This window comes from Centroberyx gerrardi, chromosome 20 (genome assembly GCF_048128805.1).
Source record: "Centroberyx gerrardi isolate f3 chromosome 20, fCenGer3.hap1.cur.20231027, whole genome shotgun sequence".
Classification (NCBI taxonomy): Eukaryota; Metazoa; Chordata; class Actinopteri; order Beryciformes; family Berycidae; genus Centroberyx; species Centroberyx gerrardi.
The window spans coordinates 14,427,328-14,449,787 of record NC_136016.1 but is presented as its reverse complement, the minus strand read 5'-3'; the positions used below and the strand labels follow the sequence as shown (position 1 = coordinate 14,449,787).

General features: G+C 40.3%; 3 protein-coding genes across 6 annotated transcripts in view; all 3 read right to left on the bottom strand.

Annotated features, from left to right (window-relative positions):
* Positions 1–163: 163 nt before the first annotated feature.
* Positions 164–7,139, bottom strand: LOC144542999 (factor VII-activating protease-like). Its single transcript, XM_078290926.1, has 12 exons — positions 7,121–7,139; positions 6,141–6,230; positions 5,917–6,027; positions 5,484–5,603; positions 4,715–4,831; positions 4,311–4,482; positions 3,199–3,290; positions 2,782–3,022; positions 2,562–2,704; positions 1,351–1,491; positions 996–1,138; positions 164–369 (listed from the first exon to the last, which is right to left on the bottom strand). Exons 1-12 carry the CDS (start codon positions 7,137–7,139, stop codon positions 214–216), a joined length of 1,545 nt encoding a protein of 514 aa, XP_078147052.1. The 3' UTR covers positions 164–213.
* A 2,395-nt stretch (positions 7,140–9,534) lies between these two features.
* LOC139928004 (factor VII-activating protease) lies at positions 9,535–15,330 on the bottom strand. Its single transcript, XM_071920342.2, has 13 exons — positions 15,241–15,330; positions 14,676–14,703; positions 14,494–14,589; positions 14,104–14,214; positions 13,410–13,526; positions 13,016–13,132; positions 12,710–12,881; positions 12,256–12,347; positions 11,901–12,162; positions 11,626–11,768; positions 10,980–11,117; positions 10,060–10,205; positions 9,535–9,868 (listed from the first exon to the last, which is right to left on the bottom strand). Exons 1-13 carry the CDS (start codon positions 15,328–15,330, stop codon positions 9,710–9,712), a joined length of 1,671 nt encoding a protein of 556 aa, XP_071776443.2. The 3' UTR covers positions 9,535–9,709.
* Positions 15,331–16,100: 770 nt separating this feature from the next.
* The window catches only part of dnmbp (dynamin binding protein), a 56,281-nt gene continuing 49,921 nt past the window's right edge, over positions 16,101–22,460 (bottom strand). For 2 of the 4 annotated variants that reach the window (XM_071920331.2, XM_071920334.2), the window contains 9 exons: positions 21,792–21,991; positions 20,971–21,101; positions 20,741–20,845; positions 20,236–20,364; positions 19,527–19,862; positions 18,776–18,964; positions 18,439–18,637; positions 17,522–18,210; positions 16,101–17,351 (listed from right to left, as the gene is read on the bottom strand). In XM_071920331.2, the coding sequence (XP_071776432.2) occupies positions 17,166–17,351; positions 17,522–18,210; positions 18,439–18,637; positions 18,776–18,964; positions 19,527–19,862; positions 20,236–20,364; positions 20,741–20,845; positions 20,971–21,101; positions 21,792–21,991 (2,164 nt within the window). In that variant the 3' untranslated portion in view covers positions 16,101–17,165. The remainder of the gene's footprint in view (positions 17,352–17,521; positions 18,211–18,438; positions 18,638–18,775; positions 18,965–19,526; positions 19,863–20,235; positions 20,365–20,740; positions 20,846–20,970; positions 21,102–21,791; positions 21,992–22,460) is intronic. The other 2 variants (XM_078290648.1, XM_071920332.2) reach the window with 2 other exon arrangements.

The window sequence follows — 22,460 nt, the reverse complement described above, 5'->3', positions numbered from 1 at the left end:
CTGCTTTCTTTCTTTTTTTTTTCTTCTTCACAAAATAAGAATGATTTCTCAGACAAGTGTACCTACAAATGAGCTTAAACAACGTCTCCTAATGAGAAAACAAACTCTACAATTTTCAGACAATGTAACCTTTAATCACTGGACAAGCCTGTGGATGCTCACACACATACAAACACTCACTCAAATACACATACAAAGACATAGGGACTGTTTTCAGTTCATCTTGCTCTTGATCCAGCTGGTGAATGCGTGGACGTTGGCGTAGACACCAGGCTTGTACCTCCTGCCGCAGCCTTCGCCCCAGCTCACCACACCGGTGACATAGTGGGTGCCATCAAGCTCACAGACCAGAGGGCCACCCGAATCACCCTGGAGGGAGGGAGGGAGGGAGGGAGGGAGGGCGAGTTGGGATTAACATATTTTCTACAGAGGGCCATTACAAAGGAGATTAATACATCTTGAATGGTATTAATACATCTTGAATGGTATTAATACATCTTGAATGGTATTAATACATCTTGAATGGTATCGTCTGAGCCACATACGAATACAGAACAGGACTGATGACTTTATTTTTACTATTTTCTACAGTTTAGAATAATAACAAAGACATCAAAACTATGAAATGACACAAATGGAATTATGCAGTGACCAAAAAAGTGTTCAAGAAATCAAAACTATCTTATATTTTAGATTCTTTAAAGTAGTCGCCCTTTGCCTTGATGGAAAGACAAAGGCTTTGGAAAGAAATTCTCACATAGGTATCGACTTCACTATTTATATTTTTCTAAGAAACACATTTCAAGCATTTAAGCATAAGCCTTTAGATCAAAATAGCTTTAAGAAAATGAAAAACATAGTACATTCAATCAATGTATCCCTCTTCTCTCTCTCCCTCTCATGTACATATGGATGTTTCTGCAGCTCCTATAAGGCAGCAGCATGTATTTACAGCGTTTTGCAAGTTGCTGGATGCTTCACATAACCATACACACCTGACAGGAGTCAATTCCTCCTTGCATGTGGCCTGCGCAGAACATGCTGCCGTCCAGTGAGTTTCCGTAGACGTGAGAAGCTTTGCATCGCTCCTGGGAGATCAGAAGAACTCGAGCATCCACCAGCTGGCTGCTGTACCTCACTGAAGGAGGGGAAGTGGGAAATTTGAATGAGAATGAGAAGAAAAATGACATCGAGAGTTAAATTGAAGGCTTTTCTCCAGAAATGCATCAAGAAAGTGAGGAAGCCCAGTTTTAAAAAATAAGAAAGAGCTTAATTAAGTATTGCCCAGCTTTAGTTTTCTAAATCATCTGTAAATATGACATGAAAGGACAAAAGATAAATATTCTTTACGGGTGTCACTGACGGCTCCCCATCCGGAGATCACACACTCCTTTCCGGCTGGGAAGGTCTGGTCTGGCAGACAGGCGGTCTTGACGAAGCGGGTCTCCTTGGCGCAGTATGGGCTGTCCGTGACTTTGAGTTGAAGCAGGGCTATACAGGGCATCAGGACATAAATGATGTTAAGGCTTTGATTCATAAACTAATTAAACCCCTTCTTTTCCATAAAGGGGCCTAAAAGATTATGTTATATTCCTAATGCATTATTATTTCTGTCTATCTGCAAAAATAAGTGATCAAATAATATGGACATTCTGGGGGGAAAGAGACAAAACATGAATACAAATAAAACAGAAAGTGCCCATAATTAATTAATGAAGGAAAGACATGACATGACAGAACAGAATAGAATGACTGAATGACTGAATGACTGAATTAATTAGTTAATTAAAGGGAAAAGGCAGGTCAGTTATATCATTAACATAAAAAAGAGCATAACACAGCTAGGAACTATGCTGTTCATCTGTAACATCATGCCAATGACACAGTCTAACTGCTATTACAGCTGTGAACATTGCACAATAAAATTAAAGTAGAAGAAAATAGCCATGACAGCTTGTGTTACTCATCAGATCTCCATGGCAACTGCAACCGCCTGATCTTTTAACTGTCGTAATGCAGTGGAAACTTCCTCTAATCGGATACACTTCTCAGTCTAATACTGACCAAAACACTCCAGTCGACACAAGTAACCATGTTGTTACCTAATGCCACAGCTGGTTCATTACAATATAAACACGCAGTTCAATTCACAAATGCAGATTCAACAATTAAAATGTCTATTTAGGCTCTGGAAATATATTGGCCTTAAAAATCTGAAAATATACGTTTGTAAGTGTTGTAACTTTTGTGGAAACCTATTGAACTTTTTTTATGAAAACAAAACTTTTATTCAAAATCATATTTATCATCATATAAAATCATCATCATATGATGGGTTACAGAACACAAGTAAGAAATCATTTATTTGTGGATGGAGAGGTATATTTATATTTCAGTTTTTTTGCATTCAACAATCTTAACATATTTGTGAATTGTATTTATTTATCTTTTTCCATTTATATTTCTATTAATTTTATTACATATATTTGTGATTTTTGAAACAGAAATGGCTCCATAATTAAGGATTACAAAATATGTAATAGAAAGTATCTTTGACATACCAACGTCGTTGTAAAGGGCGCTGGGTGTCGCCCGGTAGTTCTCATGGACAATAACTTTTTCCACTGGGATGGTCTGGTCAGTCACCTCATCTTTTTCTATGTTCACCCCTCCCAGCACCACTTGGTATTCATGATTGTTCATACTGCAAAAAAACTTTATGAGCCTACAGCAGAAAAATTTAAAAATCTTAAATTTGTTTTGGTTCCATAAAGAACTTACATGCAGTGGGCGGCAGTGAGCACCCAGCAGGACTGGATGAGGATGCCGCCACATTTGTGGCTAAAGTCAAAAGTGGAGCCTTGGGGTCGGCCCTGCAGGGACACCTGCCATGGGTGAGCTCCGGGGAAAGACTTGCTGCCCCCGAAGATCCTGCCTGAGCGGCCAGGCTGGGGCTTCCCACACTGGGAGAACTGGGCAGAACCTGCGTCCGGTTTGACAGGAGTGGGAGGAGTGGCTGGGGCTGGAGCTGGAGCAGGGGCTGGGGGAGAGGACAAGAGTGAGTGAGTGAGTGAGTGAGTACACTGTGGGCATGTGTGTGTGTGTGTGTGTGTGTGTGTGTGTGTGTGTGTGTGTGTGTGTGTGTGTGTGTGCGTGTGTGTGTGTGTGTGTGTGTGTGTGTGTGTGTAAGAAGAGCACCTTCAGAGCATTTCTTGACTTTGCAGTAGTCCCAATTCAATTTGCCTTTCCTTTTGACAAAACACCACGGTTTGTCATCTCCATCTGGGTTCCTAAAAGGTGCAGTAAATGTATGTTAATCTTTTGAAATATACTACTACTAAATGAAGAATTTTCTTATCAATACAGCTGTCCATTACAAATCTGAGACTCAATGATCTCCTTTGGGCTTTTAGGAATAATGAACAGAGTTCAGCTAGGACATTTAGGAGTCCTGAGGTTCAGTTTATTGGACTAATTCTTTTAGTTGAAAGGCTAATTAGGCAATCAAAAGTAGCTGAGAGGGGAAATAACTGAAGCCTGCTGATATAAAGGAGCATATCACAATTATTGCAAATAGATTAAAGAAACGATTAAAAAAAATGATTATTGTGAATTCTATTGAGACACTAGACTCCAGGTTTAGACTTTCATCTTTGTCCCAGTGAGCATGTTTGTTTACACTATCTGCAATAACTGAATAATCTATTCTGTGCCAGAGATAGTGGAGTGTTTGAGAGCTTTCTGTCCTGTGTCTCCCTCTCTAACTGTCTAAATAAAGAATGACTAAAGGTGAGTTTTCTGTTGGGTCATACATGCTATGAATGTTTGCATTTGCACACAGTCTACCTTAAACAACATGTCATTCTCAGAGCCTGAGGTAACATGGACATAAATGCTTATCAAATGGACCACCTCAGGTTTCTGAGGTCCTGCAGGTTTTATATCAGTGCACAAAATGTAGCTTTAATATCTTGGAACGTTTTTAACATTTAAAGTGATATTTCACTTTGGTTGAAGATGTTTCACTTTTCAGTATGATTTCCTGAGCAGTCAACATTTGGCCAACATTCAGTCTTATTGTTTATCAATAACTGCAAACAGGCAAAATCATCTCTTGAAAAATGCAATCATAGCCACAAAAATGAAATTGTCTGGGTCTATACTGCAATTGTTAGATTTTCAAAGAGAAATGGGGAAAGTTTGACTGTTCATGAACTCATATAGAGGCATAGATACTGAAAACTTTACAAAAAATAGAGAAGTAAAATAAAAAATATATATCTAAATACGCACAGTAAACACTCCAATACCTGCACTCGTTGTTAAATCCTAGTCCAGTGAAGTCTGGATACATGGTGAAGGGATTTTCCCCGTGAGCCAGGATGAAGTAGGAGTGCCAGTCCAGACACTCCTCCCCTTCCTCCGTCTCACTGGCAGCTCCAGTGTATGTTTCTCCATTTCCCACATAACAGTCATTGGGGGCTACAGACAGATTGACCAGCAGAAAAATAAAAATGAGGTCACATCTACTATCCACAATGATTTAATGATCTTATACGTAGGTAATTGCAAATACCAGCTTTGCACTGGAGTGAACTTCTGTCAGTGAGAGTGATATAAAGGTGGCTTTGTCCTTTAATGAGGGCGAACAAATATTTTTGGCTTGCTTTCCCAACGCTCTGCAGTGTCTTTGTAATCTTTGTAGACTATTTACCAGTTCCACAGAACTTCCCAGTATATCCATCCATACAGGCACAGCGGAAGCGGCGGTTTCCCTTGATGCAAGAGGCTCCATTTTGGCAAGGATTGGGTTCACATGCAGACGATGGCACTGAGATAGACCAGAGATAGACCAGAGATAGACCAGATACATTAGTTAATTTCATACATACAGCAGTCTGTATAGAGCAGTGCTTGACATTCCTAACCAAACCTAATGGGATCCAACTGGACCTGATGGGCTCAGGTTGCATCATTCAGAATTTCCTATTTAATTGCTCAGGTTAAAAACTGTTGTCCAATTTTATTAATTAATTTATTTTTTTAACCTTTTTTTAACCAGGTAAAGTCTTGGTCAGGTCAAGACGCAGCAATTAAACATACATAAAGTTACATAAAATACAACAAAGATAATAAATAAGAAATAACTTGGTTGATAATAAAATAGAAATAACTTACTTAAGCAAAACTTAAACTTATATCATGTCAAATACAAATTAAAATCGAGTGCAATACAATTTGGATTGGTGGTAAAAGAACTAACAATTTAGACAGTCACAGTAAAAATATGGTTAATAGGAATTTTCTTTGTAGAGAATTGCTTGAATTTGGACAGAAAGTTTTGAGTTTGGATTGGGCAAAGGCCACATTTTCAGGTCAAATGAAGCTCTACTATTGTGAGAGGTCACTGACTTTTTCATTAACTGTACAGATAGTCTCTAGTCTGTAAAACTGACCTAAAAGCTAAACTGGGACATACTCACATGTCTTGCAGTCAGGGCCTTGGAAGGGAGCTTTGCACTTGCACTCGTAATACGGCTCTTTCTTTAGGTTCACAACACAGTCACCCCGACCACATTTGACATTCTGACAAATGTTTTTCACTGAGGATCCAAAACAAATTATCATAAGTAACAGTTACCAACTGGAAGTTGACTAATTCAAATTCATTGTGTATACTCTTGTGCACAAAACATATCATAATAAGATATGATGACAGAGGGAGATATTTCCGTAGCAATCACAGTCAATTATTAAAACAGAATGATAAACCAAAAACAACCAATTAGTAAATAGCAACTGAGAATTGAAATAGATAGAATAAAGTAAAAGAAAATTAAATATTCTTTGTGTTGGTAATGTGACTGCTTTGCAAAATGAATGAACTCATCATGAAGCCAAACAGGGACCTCCTACCTCTCTGACACTTCTTGCCAGTGTAAGGCTCAGGACAGAAGCATGTGAAGTTCGAATTGGGCCCAGTGTTGCAGGAGCCGCCGTTGAGGCAAGGGTTTGGATCACAAGCATCTGGAAATGGTAAGGAAGCTTTATTTTGCAGAGATAAGAGTCTCAACCTGGAGATAACACGGAAACACCACCCAGAATCACACAGAATCTCAGGTTCTCAGAGGGACACTTACTGGAGTCGTCCAAAAGGTCATACAGCCAATCCTCTACTTCTATAAAAATACCAGGGGCTTCAGTGGTATAGTCATATGAATAATCAATGTCTGCCAAAAAGAGAGAGCTGTTTGAACATTGTGATTTTGCAATAAAATGGTTTATATATCCAGTCTTAACAGAGATTAGTAAGAAAGAAAAGAAACTAAAAGAAAAGAATAGAAAAGGGAAAGAAAGAAATGGCACAGCCTAGTTCTAAGTGCAATACAAGCATGTGGGTGGAACACTAAAAGCTGTATACATTAACTTAGTACACAACCAATTACTGTATTGCGTGATATCCAGAATATAGTGATCTGAAATTGGAGCACATTTTAAACAAAAAAAAAATAAAAATAGGACAAAATTAGATGTACCTGTGTGTAGAAATACATAGCGCACAAGTAAATAAGCATCGACATAAAGATATTTTTAAGGGGAATAAACCTTTTAAACACATACAGTGTCAAAATAATACTCAAAAGTGCCTAACTGAGGGAAAATATAATGGAAGCCTATGAAGTGCATCGACCACCACGTTTCATTACATGATCATCCTCCACTCTTTCTCACCTGAACATTATACCATTCTTGATGTAAGAAATAATGATCAATAACCGTATATCTCAAAAATCATGAAGAGAATTAACAAGAGAAATACAGCAGAGTTCAAAGTTTTTAGTTGTAAATATGAAGAAGTAGTTGGCTGATGCAGTTTGGAGGGGGAATAAAATAATAAGTAGCAGAAATATGAGGAGGAATGGAACTGTGTCACTAAAAAGGTAGATGAGATTGTAGAAAAGATTCTTACACACTGAGTCCAGCTGAAATGAGAAAATAACAGTAGAGAGCAGATCAACAGGCAATAATGAATAAACACCTTTTTAACTAAGTACTTCCTGAGGCATCTCTCCTTCACTTATACATTAAATTAAATCATTTGACCAGAAGAATGTCTGACCCTGAATCATATGAATCATCCCGGCTATTTGACAAAGACATTTTGAAACTTACAGCTGGGTCAGATCCATGAACAGTGAGTACGCTCAGGCTGATGAGCAGGACCGCTGCAGAAAGCATGGTGCTGCTGTGAGAGAGGCTCAGCACAGCATGCAAGACCGCTGAGTCAGTGCTCCACTTTAATACCCCAAACCTCATTGATATCACAATCAAGATATCCCACCTACTTGTCAATCTTTAGCCAGCTGCATTGATTCTTTGAGAGCTTGTGTGTTTTAGGCCTTGGCCCAGCACTTCTGTCCTATGGTTTCATTTATTTAACCTTGGTTTGTTAACTTATAGTGCAGTGCCCGTTCGCCACGCTGCTGCACAGAGCGCTGTCCGCTTGTTTATTCACAGTTTATTAATATTGAACGTGTCGCGTGTCCAAATTGCACCAAATCCGACACTGCACGTCCTTGGGTCCCCAGCAATACACCGGCCAAGTTTGAAGTCGATCGGACGAACGGTTCTCGAGATATGCGAAGGACACACACACACACACAGTCACTCACTCAGACAGAGATTCCTCGCTTTATAGTTAGATGATGATACCATTTTTTTTGTATTGTTATTTATCCAGGAAGGTTTGCTGACTAGGTTTGTTTTTTGTTCATTTTTGTTCGTCTCTGTTTGCATTCATGTCAGACATGAACTTAATCTTTGCAAACTATTGGCGATCAGTTGTGCAAGCCTGTATGCACATGCATGGCAGTGGCACACCAAAGAAAAACAGGTCACGCTTTACTTGAAGGCATAAGGCATTAAAATGCATCATAAGCACATTATAAGCACATTGTGAGCGCATGATCATTTTTAGGATGAGAGCAAAGTAATGTAGGGGATTGAATACTTCATGGGACAATTCTATAGTTAATGACATGATATTAAACATATTACATTCATTGTAATTTTCTGTTTGTTTTGTCTAATGATATTTGTCTGATGATTATATTAAAATTTAATTTATTGATGTATCTAATGGTCTTAGATGCCTGTTATGCAACACATTGCACTAAAGTGAAAAATACAAAAAAAACACTGCTTAGCTCATAGGCTATTCAGAAAGCTGAGGTCAAGAATTAGATGTCAGAACGAAGATATACATTTGCAAGGGACACTACAGTATGTGAGCCCACTGCCAAACAGATTTTTTTTTTCTTTTTATTGAAGGAAATATAGTCGAAAATCATAAAACATCTACTGTTAAAGATGGTTTGATATGACAAAAAAATGAAATATTTAATACTTTTTCATTAACTATTCAGCAAAAATGATTGCATGTAAGTAAACAATTTCTTTTTACTGCTGTTTTTAGGTCTTTTGACTTAACACATTATGTTGGGTTTTTAGAGCAAATGTCTGCTCCTGTTTTACCTAAATTTATCTGCACTTTAAATTGTCTATGTCCTCCGCATGTGTGCATGCGTATGTATGTATGTTTTTATGTATGATGACGTGTATGTTCGGATTTTTTTCGTATACATTATGTATTGCGCTTGGCCTTGTGAAGCACATGCTTTCTGTATGAAATGTGTTATACAAATAAAATTTGACTTGACTTGACAAGTGAGCAGTATGTAATATCTCCCTTAACAGCAGTATATTGTACAGCTCACATCAGGTTTGTGCAGTGGGTCATGGGTTTTAGCCTGATTTTGTTTCACAGTACTCCAGGAAGGTTTCTCTCCTACATCTTTGGCTCAATAGCTGATTTCATGTTGACACCCTGAGCGAGCAAAGAGCCCCAAACTATTACCCTGTTTCCACCATGGTTCAAGGTCATAATTGATAATTAATTGGTACTAATTAATTAGGCCACTTTGCTAACTGAACTCAATAGAAAGAGAAGCTTGAAGACGCATCATGACAGCTGAGAGCTTCCTCCCCTTTCTCTTACATCATGTTCCTAGACAGCGGCTCTAGGTAAAATGCAGAGCAAGTAATTTTGATTATGAGAGTAATTATAGATTATGAGAGACTGATAAGTTGTAACTTCTCTAAATGATTTCTCATCAGATCATCCAATAACTATAAGATATAGTATGGTCAAATGTCATTTGGATTCAAAACAGATTCACCCAAAGCATTCACAAGTTTCCTTGCTGCAGACAACCTAGTCTAGTTGGAGAAGATGAATCTGATCATTTGAGTGCGGAGGGAGTGCCAGTTGAAGAGTTGCCTCAGAAACCTCTTTGTTGGTTTATATCTTTCTTAACATTTCATTTGTATCTTTGTTTATTAACAAGTGTTGCGAACAAGACAAAAGCTGGGAAAATATTCAAACATTGGAACAGTTAGTCCATCCTTAACTACACAACAGTGTGATATAGTTGAGCAATAAGATCAACAAACATTGAGGTAATGTGTTAGAAGTTTACAGATCTTTGACATTTTGGGGACGGAGTGGGAGGTCTGACAAACATTTAGACAAGCACTGAATACTGATTGACTCATTTTTACAAGGGTAAATCTGAGTTTACCACAGGACAATACAACAAGTCAGCAAGTCTTGAACAGCCCACATGCACACACATAACCAAATGATCCTCTATGAGATTATATGGTGAGCAATCCAGTCGATAAATCTGTGGACGTTGGCGTAGACTCCAGGCTTGTACTTCTTGCCGCAGCCGTCGCCCCAGCTCACCACACCTGTAACATAGTGGGTGCCGTTCCGCTCACACACCAGGGGGCCACCCGAATCACCCTGGAGGGAGGGAGAGGTCAGTTTTATAAGACTATATATTCTCTCTCTCTCTAAAGTTTAAATTGCTTTATTGTCATGACTGTATGGCCGCATATCTGCTGTTAAAAAAGCAAGAGTCACATTTCTCTGTCTCTCTCTTTCTCTCTCTCTCTCTCTCTCTCTCACACACACACACACACACATGTACAGACCTGGCAGGAGTCAACACCTCCTTTCATGTTGCCTGCACAGAACATGCTGTCGTCCAGTGAGTCTCCGTAGACGTTGGCAGCCCTGCATCGCTCCTGGGAGATCAGAAGAACTCGAGCATCCAACAGCTGGTTGGAACCGTACTTCTCTGAGAGAGAGAGAGAGAGAGAGAGAGAGAGAGAGAGAGTGAGAAAAAGTAGTGTTAGCGTTAAATTCAAATGTAATGCTGAAGTGCATTACTTTTAGTCTATACTTGAGGCACATGTAAAATAAAGTATAGAAAGAACCAACTTTCACATTTTTCATTTTTTGTCTTTTGCATCAATATTACGAAGGTTTCGTCAAAAATGGTGCAAACAGTTTAGAGTTTTTCCAAATTTTCGATATATTTTCTTCCAGTGAGATGTCGTGTATACATGTAGGGATTTTCTGCACCAGATATTTGTCACATTGAACAAGTTTCTATATATCTCTTTAGAAAATAACTTGCCATTTACACTCAATTCACGTTTGTGTCTTTAAATGCAAAAGGTAGTTTAGTCACTTAAAATATGAGTATACAATATACTTTAAGTATGAGCAAATATATCATTCCCTGAAATTTGTTATCAGACATTTAAAATACTGGGTGTACTTGAAATGACATACTCTGAAATAGACAAATAGAAATGCATTACCCTCCTGTTTTCCGATGTAAATGCGTGATATTGGCATAGGTGAATTAGATGAATATCCGTGAGCTGCCAAAGTTCAAAACATTTCCCTTGTAAGAATTAAAGTGGCTGTACAAGCTTATTTTTCAAGATTGATGTAAATAAACTCAAACTTTGCTGCCACTCGCCCTGTTGATTCAGAATGATCATCATGCTATGACAGCTGTTTTAAGTCTGTGTGGACAATATAGATTAATAATATACTGTACGTGTTTCAGTAACGCCCCATCCTGAGATCACACACTCGCTCCCACTTTGGAAAGGCTGATTTGGCAGGCAGGCTGTCTTGACGAAGCGGGTTTCTTTGGCACAGTACGGTCTGTCCATGACTTTCAGCTGAAGCATGGCTACAGAGGAGAGGCACCATGCAAAGAACATTGTTAACAATAGCCTACATCTGTCTTTAACATTTACAAAGGTACTGTTTGTGTCCTATTGTAATATTCAATCGGTTTAATTAGGTCATATATTATGTGGATATTCAGAATTAATTACAATTCAATGAATGAATGAATGAATGAATGAATGAATGAATGTGTGTTAGCAATATTATTAAAGCAAAAGATGGGAGAAAAAGACTCAAGTTAAAAATACAATAATATATATATTGTTTAGTTTGATATATTACCATTCATTGCTCAGTGAAAAACTACATGCAAACATCTCAATAAAAGCAGAATGTTTTCCTCATTGTGTTTGCTGCATTGCATTCAGTTGTTGGGCTGTGTTGTACGATGCTTTCTTTTAGTAAGAAATAAAAGATTTTGTACAAGCAAAAAAAAAAAAAGATCCTTGCCTTGAGTGGCACAGTCAACCATGCAACATCAGCTGTGTTTGTGAACCTATGGACCTCACCAACATCATTATAGAGGGCGAAGGGACTCTCCTTGTACTCCTCGTGGACGATGGCTCTCTGCACAGGAATGACCTGATCGAACTCTTCATCCTTCTCTATGTCCACTCCTCCCAGCACCACTTGCATTTCCCTCCCGTCTTTACTGTGCAAACAAACAGAAGGTTAAACAGGCCAGATGAGTGTGCCAATATACAAATCCACATCAAACACTGCTTTCACTGCAAGAGGACAGGACTACACTGACAAAGCGGACTGAGCTGTTAGTGGATCTTACATGCAGTGGGCGGCAGTGAGCACCCAGCAGGACTCGATGAGGATGCCTCCGCAGATGTGGCTGAAGGGCTGGGAGGAGCCTTTGGGCCTGGTCTGCAAGGACACCTGCCACGGATGGGCCCCAGGGAGAGACTTCTTCCCCCCAAAGATCCTGGCTGAGCGGCCAGGCTGCGGCCTCCCGCACTGGGAGAACTGGGCAGCGAGGAAGTCCGGCTTGGCTGGAGGAGCATCCGTTTCGTAGATGGTGGGTGGGGCGGCTGGAGCTGGGAGAGATGGAAATGAAAAATTAGCAAATGAGAGCTGGGTGAGAGCAGAATCCGTGTGTGTGTGTGTGTGTGTGTGTGTGTGTGTTGCACCTCGAGAACAGTTCTTGACTTTACAATACTCCCACTTCAGGTTGCCGTTTTTATTAACAAAGCACCAGGGCCTAGCATCTCCATCAGGGTTCCTTGAAAATAGAAAGACAGAACTAGTATTAAAGAACTCTTTTTTTTTTTTACCGAAAAGATTCAAGGGTGGATTTGGAAAATAGCATCTTAATAATTTAGATCAACACTTCCAGTAAACACCAAAATGTGAAGGAAATGCACTTATGCAATATCGTGCAATCAAATGTTGCAGGATGACATGGAAAACAAAAATAGAAATGAAAAACAAATAGACAAACTTTTTTTGGAGTATACCTCACTCTCTACCACATACAAGAAAATACACACACACACTCTCACTCACACACACACACACACACACACAAAGGTTGTATCAACAGTAAACATACACAACATCTACTTAGGACTTAGATCTTCCCACCTGCAATAATTGTGCGGTCCAATTCCATCAAAGCCTGCATATTCTTTGAAGGGATCTCCCCCTTTCTGGAGGATGAAATAAGAATTCCAGTCCAGACACTCGTCCCCGTCGTCTGTCACACTCACCGTGCCCCGGTAAAACTCTCCATCTTCCTGGTAACAGTCATTTGGGCCTGGAAACATGGACAACACAGCATAAGCAATCGACTTCTACACTAAGTTCCCTTTTCCCTGTCAGTACCTGGGTTTTTGAGATGTGTGCTTTTAAAACGTTTCTGTTTTAGACAGTGAGATTGATTGCATTTACCGACTTCACAGAACTTCCCACTATATCCATCAGGACAAGCACACTGGAAGGCGGAGCGTTTGGGGCCCTTGATGCAGGATCCTCCATTCTGACAAGGACTGGGCCTACAGGCAGAAGCTATGAACACAGACAGGAATATCAATGTCTGCTCTCCAATGCAAAGGACTTACTGCAACAGAAACCTTATGGGTGCATGGGTTGTTCAATGGTCATTCATGAATAATTATCACATTATCAAGCTGCAAATGATCACTCATTAAGAGTTATGTATTGCTGTTGATTGTTTTTGGTCACTAGATTCAGCACAGGATCAAAAATCACATTCTGTTAAATAATGAGGAGATACATAACATGATTAAGACATTTACATTATATAGCAGTAATGAAAACAGACCTTTCCTGCAGTTAGGTGGTTTGTACGGAGCCTTGCACTTGCACTGGTAGAACGGTGCAGTAGATGTGACAACACACTCTCCATGGCCACATTTCACATTCTTGCAAACATCTTTCACTGAAAAAGAGATGGTAGAGTAGTTGAGAAGAACCGTCTTGAGGTAGATTTAAGTTTAGCCCAAACAGGATCGGGCTCGGTTCAAAATTGAATTTCATATTTGGTGGAAACTCCATCTTAGGTTTTTAAATTAGGATTTAATGTGCATTGGAAAATGATGCAGGGAAATAATTTGAATTTAAGGAACACAAATTTTCTTTAACAAACAACAAATTCATTATACCAATATTTTCCTCCATTTTCTTACTTTAAAAAAAATCTCAAAACTAATTAGGTTGGCCCTACATTGAGATAAAACATTAGAACCTTATAGATTATTGTCTTAATGGAAACTGTTACACCTGATATTTTAGCATAAAATGGCATCATAAAACTGATTTCTCATTAAATCAACAGAATAGCAGATTTCTATGGCAGATTGGTGAAAGTTTAATTCTCTCAGGCAAGAATGTTAACAAGCAGGAGTTCAAAATACATATTCTTTGTTGGTATTCACATAGATATCCATCTCAACTGTGTAAATGTAAAGGTATTTCTCCTTTGACCCACAAAAATGAGTACTGGTGGACAGCCATACCTGTTTGACACTTCTTTCCTGAATAAGGCTCAGGACATGAACACAGGAAGCCGCCGCCAGCAGCATGATCACAGACGCCTCCGTTGAGACACGGGTTTGGATCACACTCATCTAAATGAAGACACAATGACGTCAAGTGATTACTGATAAAGTCTGAGCTGACATGAGCATTGAACAATCAAGAAAAAAAGTCAGGAGGCACAGAATGCAATTGATGTATCTTTATCAGTTGATTTCTCCATCTGTAGACCTCAAGACAGACAAGATATCTGTTTAAGTTACGGCTTGGATGTCACACTGCTGCATGCATTGATTTCACAGCACACATGTGGGCAGTCAAACCCTCACCTTTGGAGTTGCTAACCCCTGTCTGAGGCAGAGATCACTTACCTGTGAGATCCAACAGCTCATACAACCAGTCATCTACAGCAAAATCAACATCTTCTGCTGGTGTTTCAGTGGCATAATCATAACCATAATCATAGGCTGTGAGGGAAAGAGAAACTTATGAGCATTCCAGTACTGAGGGACTAATAAAGTTATATTTCAGACAAATCAAAAAATGTTTTTACCATCTGCATCATCTGTTTCTGTGATTACCTGGAACAGAAGCAAAATTCTTTCTGAATTTGAGAAAACATATTACCAGAAGGTAGTCATCAATAGGCATTTAGTGATAAAATACAAAATGGCCAACAGTAGAAGTCTGTGGTTCTACTGGGCAGCTCTTATACATGACTGCAGTGTGAAGCATGGTGTGGATGAAAACAAACATGTATGTTCATACCCTTTATTTGATCAAATCTTATTGTGCACATTTATGTTAAACTTTAATTCATTTTATCCCCTCTAATAGTTAAATCCTCCAATTTCTGAATAAAAATGATCAAGACTGAAGTAGTCTTATATTTAATAATATAATCCTAACATCATCTATGTCCTGAAAAAAATTAGCCTACTTTTTGTCCTTAAATACACATTTCTGGTGTATGCAGAACTTTTATTACCCCAAACCAGTTAACCAATTCTGAATCCCTTCCAAATTATTAAACATTGCACAGACTCCTGAAAAGTTGCCTTTTTAGAGGTTTTGACAGCACACAGAAGGTACTCAACCTATACTTTTTACATACTTACATACAATTCCTGTCCAAACGCAGTGAGTGCACACAAGTTTAAGAGTATGGCTATTGAGGAGACCATGGTGATGTAGACACTGGCCGGCATGACGGACCAGTGGAAGTCTATACTGTACTTTCTGTTCAGACAGTCCCCCTAAATAAACCCTCTGGAGCATAAAGACCCCTGACACTCCACCTACCTGTTAATCATTAGTGCCTTGCATTGATTTGACTAGAGCTACTTAATTGAATTCTTCTTCCTTTTTGGTCTACGACCTTTATTTCTGAAGAGGTCATCAAAATAAGTGAATTAGCATTAAAACAGAAAAAATAATAATACAAATACATTTGAAGAAACAGAGGGATGGCACAGTGCTCTGTTGTCCCATTTAATGACTGCTTCAGTTTATGTAAAGTATGGACTATCTCAAACAAAAGACGTCCCGAAAATCATTAACATTGGTTGTGGTCATCAGTTCACTATACAAGGTTAGGGTTACAGAGTGAACTGAGGTTTCTCAATACGCAGGAGTTTTGCTTTGCAAGAGAGCAGCTGATTCATTATCACAAAACTTGGGTGACAATGATACTTTTGCAATTCTTAATGCTTTGAAAAATACTAAATACTATGACTCAGTCTTGCGATCTAATTATTCTTGCAATTTACTGTACTGTTGTCATTAGTGTGACTGCAGTAAAACATTGAAATAATATCCCTTAAAATGTCTAAATCATTTGGACTTAATTTCATTAAGTGATGAATAGCCTTAAAATGCAAAAATACGGCAATAACATTGTATCGACCTTCCCCCTACACATGACAATAATTAATTTATAATTTAAAATAATAAAAAAAAGAGATCTTTCAGACATGGATAGTCATGATTTGTCAACTGAGCTGTTTTTTTTATTCAAACAGTGATCACGTTACACTGGGTGCAGTAATACATTCTCAATATACAGCATTATATATATATATAATGTACATGGGGAGAGAAAGGAGAAATCAATCGGGGTTAAGATCTGACCACATGCTCACAATCTCTGTCCCTACTGGTCGACCTCTTACAGGTCAAACTGGTCATCACCTGCTTACATAATGTCAACCCAGTTGAAAAAAAAACTGCATTCAGGTTACTGACAAAAAGTTCAAGGGGAGTGCTTGTAACCATACCTATGTAGTCATATGTCATTCAAATATGTCTTTAGTTTTATACTGTGGAAATGCTGTGGTTGGGGAAACACATCTCTGATGAAAAGACAAAATCATATAGTCCATATTAATTTCATACAACACTCCAAACTCAAACCCTTTTGTTGGCCCCACAGTCACTTCAAACCTGCAACCAGTGGATAACCTAAGTGCCTCACACTTTGATTGCTTTACACTGTAAACGCATCTAATCTTTATGCCGTTCATTCTTCTTGTGGTGTAATAAACCACATGCACAAAATGTCATTAACAGTGTTTAAATCAGCCTGTCTGCATGCCACCTGATGTAGTTTTTACAGGTCTGAGCCAAAAGCATTCACATTTCCATTGCAAATCTCAATGTGCTATCCTTTAAGCTGTTCTCTTCAACATACAATTCACTCTCTTCAGACCCAGAGAATATGGAGAAATCCTGCCGCAATTCACAGGTGTTTCACTGGATACAAAAAGGGAGTGTGGTAAAGAAGTTACCAGCAAGTAAAAATAATAAAAAAAGTCTATAAATATAGGCATATAATGCTAACTTTCAGAGTAGTGTCAGCAGTACTAGTAAGTCCCAAAAAAGGAAGTTCTTCTCACTATCAAACTCCATGACAACAGATCAAAAATAAGTCACCAGGTGTCTAGCTGCTTGCTTGTTTTTTGTTCCGTCTGTTCTCGCAGTGTGAGCCCTCTCAAGGGAGAAGAAGGTTTTTTTTCCATGCATCATCCCCCTGATAAGAAACTGTTCATGTATATTCGGATTTGCGGATGTAGTTGGAAGGCACGTAGCCCCGCCGGCCCCCCGCCTCCCCCAGCCACCACTCATCGTTGCCGTTCATGTCCTGGAACTCCAGTATACGGACGCGCTGATTGGCCGAGATGCTCAGTTCATTTGCGCAACGGGCACTGAAGGAGTAGAGAGCGTAGTAAATCTGAAACAAAAGAAAAAAAAAAATCTCACGGTTAGTTTATGGTTTGTTTTCACTTTTTTTGTAAATATGAAAAAAAAAAGACTTGTCTACCTTTGTTTTGGTATTAGAAATGACCTGGTGCATTTCAGATTATAAACAGAAAATAAATCATAGTGGTCAAACAATCTCACCTGATGACCATCGAGTTCACTCTCAGGTTCTGGTTCTTGTTCTGGTTCTGGTTCTGGTTCTGGTTCTGGCTCCGGTTCAATGTATTCATCTCGGGCGTAAGCAGACTTCCTCTGGCTGCTACTATCTCCATTTCGCCACTGGTATGAACCGCTGCCCGTGTCCGCTTGGCCATACCTTTGAGAGCCATTGTTTCTGTGTGAAGAACAAGAGTCCGTCTCCGACAGGTCCGATACGTCCTTGTGGCCGGTCGGGTTTGCGTGGCTCACGTCAAACGAGTCTCTGTGATTGCCTGAATGCCGGTAGGAGGGGTCCGTGTCTCTGTGTCTCTGGTACGTTTGATCTGACAATTCCCTATGATTTGAGGGATTTCTGGGTGAGGAGTTTATGGAGTTGCTGTGGCTGGCGGAGTTAGGATTAGGCACATCTCTGTGATGGCTCCTGCGGGAGGAGGCAGAGTCCAGCGAGGGGTGTGGCGAGGAATGGCTTTGGGGCTGCGTCGCGGAAAAGCTGACGGTGGCCGTTTCCTGGTTAAAGGTCAGCGTGCTGTTGCTGTTCTGGCGGGAGAAAACGGGGGAGGAGCCACCGTAGCCTGACTCATTGGACGACTGGCTCTCAATGGACACGTCCGATTGGCTCCTGCGCGGGTTGTAGGGTTTGAGAAAGGAGCTGTACACAAAGCCCTTGGTGACTGCAAAAAGAAGAAATGGAAATAGATCACATCGCTGCACCAGAAATTATTACCAACTTCCAGGTTCAGACATCAATGGACTGAACTTCACTGATCCAGAAGTTAACACAACTTACTTGACAACTTGCTTGCCTGGTTATTTGGTTGACTGCTCAAGCAGGGGATTCAGTTTTTGTGCGATAGTCATTGCCAGTTTATCTATCAGGACTAGGAGTACAGATTACCCACCTCCGTTATCAATTAACCAGCGATTGTGGCTACCCATGGGATCCTGCTGCTTGATAACGCCTACGATATCTCCCTCCAGCACAGACACGTCCAGATCCTGAGCTGCATTGAAATTCCTCTCGGCCTGGAAGAGTTTCTCAGGGCCGTAGCGAGCCAGAAGCCCCGCACGCTGCTCATCTGTCTGCAAGGTGCTATTGGGCTGAAAGAGGCGTAAGGACGTGGCTCATGGTTAGATCACGTTCATAACTGGGTGTACAGTGCTGAAAATCTTCATAATTATCAAAATATGGGAATCAAAGTTGAAGGGGGGTAGATGTGGGGTGAGAATTCAACTCACAGGTCCTTGCAGTTGCTTCTTGGAGGTCTGCTTCTCGAGAGTCTTCTTCTCGAAGGGCTTGCGTGTGGAGGTGGCAGGAGGCAGGTTCTCCGGACAGAAGCTGAAGCTCTGCAGAAGCTGGAGAACCCGACCATACTCCTCTTGGAACAGAGCCACCAGGTTGCCCTCTGTGCCACCGATGCCAGAAAACTGGAGATAGTGGGAGAGAAAAGTGTCTGCGTTAATAATGGAATGCGGCAGTTTCAGAAGCGAGCATCTAGATTAGGAATAGAACAGTGAATTGTTTTAACTGGCATATACACTGTCAGTCAAAAAATTTGGACACACCTGATTGAATGTACTAGGTTTTTCAAGCTTAAATGCTCTAAATGTGTTTCTTAGACACATATAAATAGTGAAGTTGATGCCTATGTATGAATTTCTTTCCAAAGCCTTTGCCTTTCCATCAAGGCAAAGGGTGGCTACATTAAAGAATCTAAAATATAAGATAGTTTTGATTTGTTTAACACTTTTTTGGTCACTGCATAATTCCATTTGTGTCATTTCATAGTTTTGATGTCTTTACTATTATTCTAAAATGTGGAAAATAGTAAAAATAAAGAAAAATGTGCTGTGTCCAAACTTTTGACTGGTGTAGTACACACTACCAGCACACACATGAAGGATTTCATTCATACATGCACATGTGACCCAATGTCCAGTTTCACCCACTCACAGCCTACAACACCCCCATAAACAAACACACACTCACAACCTGCAGGAGGGGCTGCAGCTCTCCCAGCGTCATCTTCATGAAGTCCTTCTGGGCTTGAGCGAAGGCCCTCACACAGCCGGTGAACAGCTCCTCGGCCGCGCAGTGGAACTTGGGAAGCTCGTCCAGGAGCTGGGCGTTGAGCGCCTCGTAGTTGTTGCGCGCCGCCTGCAGCTCGTCTTGGACGCGGCGGTCCTTGAGCCGCTCGGCGCGCTCCTTGCAGTTGTCATAGTCCAGCAGCTTGTCGAAGCGCTTTTGGATGAGTTTGTGGGGCCCGGCGAACATGAGGAGGAGCTGAGTGAGCGGGTTGATGACTAAGGCCTCTGTGCGCTCCTTCTGCTCAGGGGAGAGAGGGGGGGTTTGGTGGTAAGAGAGACTGTACTATCAGAAAGTTGTACAAAAACTTAGAGATATAGAACACAATGTGCATGCACTGAAGTAATATTTTATATATAATATCTAAAAGAGGATAATTTCAACAGTCTTGCACAACTATTACATCACTTCAGGACCACAATGGAAATAAGCTCTTGGGCTTTATTGTGTTTTATCCTTTTGACAAATATTGTACAAAGATATGATGCCTCCTGGTGAGGCTGTGCATATATTATTTATGTATATATGTCATATATTTTTTATATTGTCAATAAAAAATTTCAATTCAATTCAATTCAATCAAACTGAAGCTGAGCAGAGGAAGAGGACTTACAAACTGTGTGAACTGCTTGTCGCTGATGCTGCGGTGGGCTCTCTGGAAGCGCTCGGGGTCCAGCACACTGCGCTCTGTGTAGATGTCACAGAAACTGATGGCTGCCAGGACCTTCACAGATGCCGATTCCTACAGAGCAGAGATGCATTTTTTCCCCCCATTAGCACAAATCTTGTTCCGAAATTAAAACACTCCAAAAATGCATTACAAAATATATGCATCAAATACATTTACTGGAATATATGTGTATTAAATATATTAATGTTAGGATAGTAGTGTGTAGGGTAATTTAGGATAAACCAGTGTGTGATAATTCTAATTTCTTCACAATGATGAATAGTCAGGTTTTATACTGAGCTTGACTTTTGAAGTTTTCATCTGATAGTAAGAGTTATCGTTTCTGTTTACAGATGAGGATTGTTGGATTATCAGATGTGTGTAATATCTGTGCAAAGCAAAGAGAATGATAATGGTAATATATCACAGATGATTGAGGTGCTCCTACCCGTATATGCTGCAGGTACAAGGAAATGTCCCTGATAAAAGACTTAATGAGTCTCTCTTGCAGCCTGAACTTCTTTTCAGACTCGTCAAACGCTTCATCTTTGATCTGAGAAAAAGATGGAAGACAAAGAGAGAGATAAGTACCAACACATTCACAACAATCAGGAGGAGTTTAATGCCTCTTCCTGTAGCCTTCATGTAGACTCCCACTTAGGTTATAAAATTAGCTACCTGGGGTGATATTCCCGTGAGGTGCTTGAGGTGGCTGCTGACTCGGTTGGACTTTTTGATGATGGAGTGCATGCTCAGCTTGGAGATCTTGTCAATCAACGTATCCTCGTCCCCCTTCCTGTACTTCACCACTGTGGACAGCAGAGGGAAAACTTGAGGCAGGGAACCCAGTCAACACACTTATTTCCAGAGACAAATCCAGCGGACAACTTTAACACATATACACACACAATCCACATCAATCCTCTTTCTCCTTTCCTCCCTCCCTACTATTGTATATATTATCCATTCACAAATCTAGTCATCTATGGATCAACTACCCACCCCACCACCCAACCCATTAAGAAATCCCCACCAATCCCAACTCACTTAAACCCACTGCAGACTGTGCAACTTTGATCGTCTTTTGTGTTTATTGCATGTCAGCTTGTGCAACGGGACCCAAGTGCAAATCTTGATATCAGCCCTGTCAGACTGTGCAAGATGCAGCCGATTCTGTCATCATACTGTGTACTGTATGTCGGCCGATGCCTTTCTTGACATGTTTATTAGTCACATTTGTACCTGTAAGCCATCATTGCTGGCCATGTTTTTTCTGGTCACTCAGTGTAATAGAGTTAAAACCAAAACTTGAACACCAGCCAGGCTAAAAAACGTGAAAAACAAAACTTATGAAACTGACAGAACTTTTTCGGAGCCTAAAATTCAACACAGGGGAACTTCATCGCCCCTCTCTGACCTTGTCACACTCAACGACAATCATTCAACACAACAGTATAATCCAAGACGGCCAAAATCGGTCAGTGAGTGAGGGGCTTTACCCAGATCCTTCCTGCGCTTGTACTCGTTGATGTTCACGTTGATCTCCTTGACGGCCTGCACGGCCTGGGTGAGCTGCGCCCGGTCATGGTGGCTCTCGGGCGTCGCTCCCAGCAGCTCCATCAGCAGCAGCGGGTAGCGCATCACCCGCTGCACCGGCTTGATCAGGAAGGAGCCGAGGTTGATGTAATTCGTCTTCCCCCTGAAAGAGAGAGAGACAGAGAGAGGGAGCGAGGGTGGAGGATGGAGAGAAGGCAGCGACAGAGAGAGAGAGAGAGAGAAAAGGAGGAGCTTGAGCAAAATATACTGTCAAGAATCAGACACAAACCCAACAGACATCCACTGCTTTTGACAATGACACCCTCATCCCAAGTTCACTCCACACATGCCTCTCCCTCATGTGCTGCCAGCTCTGACTGTATGACCCCATGATATGTAGCCATCATCCCAAGAGAGCACACACACACACTCTGATGATGACACATATAGTTTTTGGGAGACAGCATGAGAACAGTGATGGCACAATATGAAAAAAATGCATTGATTTGCTTAGTTTTAATGCAATCTAGAGCACAGAACAGCTCAAATAGCTTAACTCCAAACTGAGTGAGTTAATTTGGAATCTAAAACAAATCAAATTGGATAATTTATGATTGTTTTCATAAATTACC

Coding starts and splice junctions, on each gene's coding strand:
- LOC139928004 (XM_071920342.2), bottom strand. CDS start 15,330: ATGCCGGCCAGTGTCTACATCACCATGGTCTCCTCAATAGCCATACTC. Junction 14,590..14,675: donor AGAAACAGATGATGCAGATG/GTAAAAACATTT, acceptor TTTCCCTCACAG/CCTATGATTATGGTTATGAT. Junction 12,163..12,255: donor AGTCAAGAACTGTTCTCGAG/GTGCAACACACA, acceptor CATCTCTCCCAG/CTCCAGCCGCCCCACCCACC.
- LOC144542999 (XM_078290926.1), bottom strand. Junction 4,483..4,714: donor TGGGAAGTTCTGTGGAACTG/GTAAATAGTCTA, acceptor ATCTGTCTGTAG/CCCCCAATGACTGTTATGTG. Junction 1,492..2,561: donor CGCCCTTTACAACGACGTTG/GTATGTCAAAGA, acceptor TGCCCTGTATAG/CCCTGCTTCAACTCAAAGTC.